General features: G+C 42.8%; 1 protein-coding gene across 1 annotated transcript in view; it reads left to right on the forward strand.

Annotated features, from left to right (window-relative positions):
- Antxr2 (ANTXR cell adhesion molecule 2) overlaps nt 1-5,425 on the forward strand; it is an 82,772-nt gene extending 77,347 nt beyond the window's left edge. The window contains exons 15-17 of the mRNA XM_032916775.1: nt 2,479-2,643; nt 2,879-2,959; nt 5,237-5,425. Coding sequence (XP_032772666.1) covers nt 2,479-2,643; nt 2,879-2,959; nt 5,237-5,425 — 435 coding nt within the window. The remainder of the gene's footprint in view (nt 1-2,478; nt 2,644-2,878; nt 2,960-5,236) is intronic.
- The last annotated feature ends 2,315 nt before the right edge of the window (nt 5,426-7,740 follow it).

Consider the following 7,740-nt stretch of genomic DNA (forward strand, 5'->3'; position numbering starts at 1 on the left):
GGCAGGTTTTGGGTCCAGAGGGCTGTGGGTGCAGATGGAGACAGGAAATGTCCTGTCCCCAGATCTCACTCTTTTACATTAAGTGCTTATTTAAACTTTTTGGGGCGAAGTTTACAGAAAGTTAGCCGAGCTTTGTGATCCCTCTTAGTACAACAGATCTACTTACCACAGTTGCTGATAACTTGTGGGTGATTCTGTCACGTTCTTGTGAAACTGACTTTTTAAACTTTCTGAAACTGTTCCTTAATTTTATAGACTCTCAGTTATGCAAATATACTCTGGAAATTATGAAACTCGCTGTTGATGATAAAAGGCAAGTGTGATGGGAAGAAGTCAGCTCTGAAACTAGTGCTTATGCATTTCCGCCATAATAAAATGAGGCTAGGGATAGGAACTCTGCTGAGACTTTCTCTAGCAATATATTTTTGTTATTTTTTTCTTCCTTCCTTTTAGGCAACCTCAATGTGTTCAAGTTAAAATATTAAGATTTATACATGTGTGCACTGAGCATGAGCATACCACACTGGATGAAAAATCCAGTTTAACCAGCTTTTACTTTTTTTTATGGTTCTAGTGATATTCGAGTCTAATTATCACAATATCTATGGTTTTAACTATGAATGCTAGGCTAAGGAGCTATTTGTGTTAAATCTACTTTTTCTAAATGACTCGAAATTTTATCTGCTTACTGCTCTATTCTGGATTGTTTCTCTGAGTTGAATTCACTAAACAATCTGTCTCTTATTTTCTCTTATTTTATTCTATAAAGTTGTGATGTTACAGCTGCACGCAATGAATATTGGTTTTAGAGTTTTAAATTCAATTATGTCCAAAGATTTTATTCCCAGCGTTAGCTTATTGAGGCAAAGACTGATTTGAAAATATATATATATATTTTTTAAAGAAAGCTCCACTATCTAGCTCTAAAAGGTTTAATATGTTGCAAACAGATTTAACAACTTCATAACGCACTTTCTTGTCACTGGTCACATTGAAAGATACAAGCATATATTAATAACTCAACAGTACCCACTTGAAATGGAAAACCAGTTTACGGTTGTAGTAAACAAGGGGTAGTAATGGTAAAAATATCTAAATGGCTTTGTCAAAAAGCTGTGCTTTACCATTTCCTCTCATGAAAAGTAGCCTGCCATCTTCTTACTCAGCAGTTCTGGTGAGTAGCTTTGGACTTCTCTCCCTGACACGGCCTAACAGTGCAGGGCAGCATGTATTGGGTTTGTCTGCCTTTCTCTTCGTACACTCTACCTGTTATCTCTGTCCTCTTTGGTAAAGTCCTGGGATTCTCCCACTGCTCCTGCCTGGATAAACTGCTCCAGAGACCACGCCCCAGTCATACATTGTCGGTCTCCTCTTTGGCTCTTCTCTTCTGTTTACTGAAAAGTCAAGGAAAACAATAACCCAAGTCCCTATGGTTTTCATCAATACCAAGACTTCCCAGAGAATTAAATTACCTAAAATCTGTGAGATTCCATAACTGTGTTTCCCTCCCCACCCAGCCAAACAATTTTTTTCAATTCATGTCTCTCAATTAGGAATTTGCTTATTAAATGACAGTATTCACTCAGATGAGCTAAAGAACTCAAGACAGAAAGGTATCTGGCAAGTAAATTGTTGTAACTGGGAGTTTATACTTTGCAAATCAGCTAAATATTATGAAATCATAATTTTCAGAAAGATTAATTATGTGTATGTAATGTAAATTCATCCAACTCAAAAAATCCTGTAAAACTTAATTCACTCATTTCTTATTGCTTATATCCAAATCCTTACCCTGGACAGTGCATACCACACCTGTGGTGGCTTTGCGTGCATGGCTTAATTATGGCGTAGTTCCTCCTCTGGAACGGAAACAAATAATATCTATTTCTCTGCGTTTTTAGGGATTGAATAAACATGGATGCGCCGAATAAAGGCTATCATTACCATCTTTGTGTCCCTTGTGGTAGAACTGAGCCACACAGTCTTGCATAAACCACAAGTTGTCTCCTTATTTGAAGCGGTGTAAAGACCACTGCACCAGATTTAACTGATGTCATGATTTCCAAGAGTTAGTTTGCACTAGGGTCATACTATTATAATAAAGAATGACAAGGAAGCTGTCTAATGGTCTAGCTCCAGGACCCTATGAGAGACCTTGTCTTAAAGTACAGGACGAAGGGCACCTGAGGAATTGACATCTGAGGTTGACCTCTGGTGAGCGCGCACACACACACACACACACACACACACACACACACACACACACACACTTGAGCATGCACGTATAGACCCCCACAGACAGGAAAATCATAATAGTGAGTGACAAGGAACCCATTAAAACTCAAAAAAAGGGAACTGGAATTAGTACACCAATTTATCTTCTTATACTGGACTGGTGCATCCAAGAACCGTGGACCACCTAAGAACCTGCTTCTCTGGGACACTTTGTTTGACAGCAGCGCCTCCTTCATTTTAAAGGTCCGCTGGGGAGATAAGGGATCTACGGAGGAAGGCGCAAGGCTAGAGAAAGCAAAAAACGCGGTGGTGATGATCCCTGAAGAAGAGATACCTGTCCCATCGAGACCACCTCGACCCAAACCCACACACCAGGCACCTCAGACAAAGTGGTACACGCCAATTAAGGTACGTTCCTGAGTCGTGTGTGCTATAGCTGAAACCTAATGGGAACTTAGCTTTTAGAGTTTCTTCTGTCCCCGGAGGAAGACTAAGGCCCATAAAACAGCAGCCATCCATTTTTATGCTCTAGCGACCGCATATTTTCTTAGCACAAGAGCCTTTGAGTTTTTATATGTATTTACTTGCTTAATTGATTAATGTAATGAAGCTACCCAAGTTTACAAGTCCAATATCTCTTTAGGGTCGTCTGGATGCACTCTGGGCATTGATCATGAAGCAGTATGATCGGGTGTCCTTGATGAGACCCCAGGAAGGCGACGAGGTACGTGATTTCTTGAGAAAGGTGGTGGGCGGAGCATATAACGGAAGTAATTTAAAACTTTCTGTTAGCATGTGGGGTAGAATTGACGCTGCCGGCTACACGTTCTTGTTACACTGGGTGCTTGTCAAATTCCGTGTTTTTAGGATGAATTTTCAAGCCAATTTCATAGCACCGCCTTTCCAGATAATTAATTAAAGTCATAAGCACGCTCATTGCTTCGGTATTTGACTTTGAAGACGTGTGTTCCGAGTTATCTCCCCTTGGAAGAAACAGACAGGGAATTAGCATCTAAAGTCTTTCTTCTAGCATTTGTAGCAATGGGATCTGGGGACAACACCTCAGAACCGTTTTCTTTAGGTATAAACCTGTTATCTGCCTTCGATAGTTGCAGCAGTCACAGTCTAGTTTCTGAAATAGGTCAAGGTGCCCTGAGGGTTTGAAGCTCTGTAGAAATCTGTAATAGTGGTATTTAGATACATATCCTTACGGGTGGGTATAGGCATGGCTTTTCCTTACCAAGGGAGTACACTTCAAGCTCTCATTCCAGAAATCTGTTTAGAATTACTCTGTTCATAGTAGTTTTCCTAATAATTCGCACTGCTTCCTGGTGCTACAATTTTAGGAAAATTGTTTAAAGCTTCCTCCTAGGCATGAGCAGTGGGTCTGGTTGAAGGGCCAGTGCTGTTCAGGAAAGCTAGCAGGCTGCTTTCCTGGTGTGAGTGCGACCCTTTCTTTTCTACTGAGGAGAATGCCAGGCACATCTCAGAGGTGTTTTGGCTTTGACATTTAGGTCTGATACTCTGCTCTTTAAAGCTACGGAGTTATCAGCCAAATTAGTATTTGTGCTCTAAAGCCACTAGAAGATGCATTTGGCATTAGCGAGCTTTAACTTGGTGGTTAAAAGTTTAAAGGAATTTTAAATTTGTATTGTTTTATTTATTTATTTATTTATTTATTCATTTATTTATTTAATCAACTTAGGAACATTTTGAACTTTCTGAGGTCAGCCAGTTAGGGTACAGGACTTGAGAGTATGCAGCTGAACGTTCTCCCATGAGGCCGGTACCCTTCGCTATGACCACTGGGAGAGAGAACTATGTGCCCTAGGTAGCATCCTCTTCTATAGCCAGGCCATTGGCAGATTGTCAATAGAAACTTCCTTTATATGGAAATTCATGCGCCGGGGTAAATTCAGATGTGGGCTTGAGGTCCGTTTCTGGAGCCGGGAGTAACGCTTCTTCCTCTCAGGCACACTGGTGTTTCACTTCCTCACGTACAGGGACTTGCGTGCCTCATCTCAGCGTGCCCTGCACCACATCAGATGCCCGTTTGCATGTTTAGTAATTTCCATCTTGTTAAGTGCTGGGTATTGGGTAATTACTGAGGATTGTGGATGGGTTGGGACTTCAGTTCTCTTCCTAAAATTTCATGTGCTCTTTAAACTATTAAGGAAAAGTTTGGATATTTGTACTCTAAAATCCAGCAATTAAACCTGATTAAACTGAGTTATACATTAAACCCTGACTAAATTTACCTATACATACTTCACGTAAATATGAACTTTACTTATGTGTATGATATCTTCATTGTCATCTGATTATCATTTGCTCTAAAACTTTGCTTTCCAATAAACCATCCTATTAAATGTTAGGATCTCTATTTCAGCACGGATAACTATGTTAAATTCCTCTTGAAACAGTTTGGCTATCATATCAACTAACCCATTGGAACAAATGTTACCTGACATTAAGGTTAATATTTTTTTTTAAAGAAAAAACTTAATATTTATCAATTTGTAAGTTGGCGTCATTACTAATTTTATTTTCCTATGTCTCCTGTGGTCGTTAACCTTTGAATGCACACATATACACAAACACATTTGTTTACATTGGTTTGTGCTTTCTATAAGTATTTGTGTTGAAGGGGTGGAGAGAGAGAGAGGGTGAGAGAGAGAGAGAGAGAGAGAGAGAGAGAGAGAGAGAGATTGTAAAACATTTTGCTCGCTTTCAGCCTTAGGAAGGAAGGCTTGGAAACTCCAGGATTTAGATGACTGTGACTGTGCTCATTTACATCGTCAGGGCATAAATAATACCTTTTCATCTGGATACTAAAGAGTGGCATCCTCCCAGGGTGGACTGGGAGGCTGACTGTAAGCTGCATGACAGATAATAAGGCACAGGTTTTCTCAGGGCCTGACTAATGGCTCCAAGGAACACAACCCCAGTCTACCCAGCAGCTTGTTTTGTGCTTTGGAAAACAGCCTTGTCATTTCAGTAGGAACAGTTTATTGCCTATTCTGCCTCTGGAGAGCTCTGTCTGATAAACAAACCGGAGAGCTCAGCACTGCAGCGGGTCCCGCAGGTGGGGCGGCGAGCCCTTCACGTTGCCTTTGGAGCCGAAACTGTGCTGGGGCGCAGTGGCCGCAGGGCTCCCGGGCTGAGCTCTGCGCGGCCCGGGGGTCCTTGATGCTGAGGCTGGGGCTGGCGCGCATAGTATCAAAGCGGCGGTCGGGGCGGGCGGGCTCCCTGCGCGGGGCTGCGGGCGGGCGGGCGCGGGCTTTGATGCGGGCGCCGGGTCCTGGGAGTCGCGGGTTTCGCGGCCAGGTGCGAGCTAGCAGGTTGTCCCGACATCTGCTGGTGGCCGGGGCGGCCGATTGTCAGCGGAGGTAGTTGAGAGCGGCAGGACCGTTTTGGTCTCGCGCGCGCTGCCTGGAGGCCCCAAACTCCAAAGGTAGGAGCGGGGTGGACACAGCTGCGCTCCCAAACTTGCCCGAGGCACAAATAGGAGATCTAATGCAGTTTGACTCCACGGCGGTGGGGAGACAGGACAGAGAGCCACTTCAGAGACAACTTACCGCTTGCAACATCTGCCGCCAAGTTTCCAGGGAGTGACAGGGGACAGCAGGTACAGATCGAAGTCTCTGCACAAACAACCTCCATTCCGCCCTGGACTCTTTTGAAGGGTCTCCATCAAACAGGCTGGGGTCCGCAGCAGGAATTTGTTTGGTTTTTTCAAAGCAGCGTGTGTGTGTGTGTGTGTGTGTGTGTGTGTGTGTGTGTGTGTGTGTGTGTGTGTGTGTGTGTGTGTGTGTGTTCTCCTTCAACAACAAGGTAATTTATAAATGATGCATTACCATGCGTCCTCTTTTTCCCCCCTATGAAAAGAGAGTTAGAGAAGCAGAAGGGCAAAGAAGAAAGAAAACGCAGCAACTGCAGCACTAGTCTGGAGTTGTTCCACAAACCAATTAAAATCTCCAAAGACCTTCTCGACCGCGTTTGAGGTTATGCTAACCTTCAAACGCTCCTCACTGAGCAGACAGTAACTTAAAACACGCAACACAAGAACCCCAGAATATGCCTGAGGTACATGGACTTCTGCTTGTGCCCCACGCTCTATGGAGTTAATCTCACAGATATGAAATTCAAGGTTCTCTTTTCAAAAAAAAAAAAAAAATTACAGGTTTTGCTTTCTTGGTGGTTGTCCCTCTCCCACCCTCCAGGAAAACAAAACTATCTAGAAAACTGAATTCACTTCAGTCTGTCAGGACCCCGTACCTGCAGTACCTCAAAATAAGAAGGCTTTTTTTTTTCTCTTGCGAGGAGAACACCTCTTCTATTACCTGCATTTAGCTGAGAAAATAATTAATCAATTAATTTTTTACCAAAACAAAGTAGCAAAAAAAAATCTTCATATTAGCGCACAGGTGTATATTTATTTATACAGAGGCAATGGGATGGGCTAAAACACTAGCCTGATAAATCAAGGCTGCGCTCGCCTGGGATTTACCCATCATGCAGTGAGGCGGCTGCATGATCATCCTGAGAGGAAAGCGAGCAGTCATATAAATGTGTGCTTTGGAGCAAAGGATTGGCAAAGGAGCAGTCAAGGAGCAGGGCCTGGGGAGTTGGAGCAGGCTGGAGTTGGCAGTGCCGTTGTAGCACATGTGTATATAGTGAGGCCTAAGAAAAGCCAGCCCTCCTATGTGGAGAACACTTATAAATTATACAGCCGGCCTCCATATTGCTATAAATGACTGATGTCCACACGGATAGAACATCATTCTTCCACTCTTTAAAAGTTCATAGCAAAGAAAAGACAGGATGCATCAAGATCCTAGGGCGCTCAGGTTTATTTCGAAGGCATCAAGAGAGCTTTGTAACTGTAGAGGCCAATGGCTGAAGCTCACTTCCGGTTTATAGCTCCAGTCCATACCCCTATTACTCCTGCTCCTGAGTTCTCATGCCCAAACAAGCAGGCCCTTTTTGAATGTCACCTTCATCAATGACCCTGGCGTTTTTAAGTGCCACTATGAGCTGCCCTGCGTTTATGAGTCACACAGTGTTCACCACGGTTTAGTCCCTCCATCCGCAAACTGACCAATGCTTCACATCAGGGCTACCCCCCACCCGCTTTTGTTGTCCACCATGTTGGCGGCGCAAACCTCCTGTGGGTTTTCTTAGAAGACTGATCATTCACTTTAATGATTCTATATTTATGATATTTTCAGTGTACTGTGAATGACTTCGGGCTTTGGAATAAATTTGCCAAAGTCTTAAACTTAAAAAATTTATATTTTATCCCGAGTTGCTCAATAATATTATTAACTATTGTCATCTTTTCAATGACTGCCTTCGAATGCTTTGTTTTTAAAAATCAGTGTATGTATTTTGAAGCATACGGGTGAGCTTTATAATAGATTTTATGGGCTCCAGAAAAACCTCCTATTTTAGCCTGAGCTGATCCTACCGATCACAATACACTCATACTTTGATAAACTTCTT

The sequence above is a fragment of the Rattus rattus genome, chromosome 11 (assembly GCF_011064425.1).
Source record: "Rattus rattus isolate New Zealand chromosome 11, Rrattus_CSIRO_v1, whole genome shotgun sequence".
Classification (NCBI taxonomy): domain Eukaryota; kingdom Metazoa; phylum Chordata; class Mammalia; order Rodentia; family Muridae; genus Rattus; species Rattus rattus.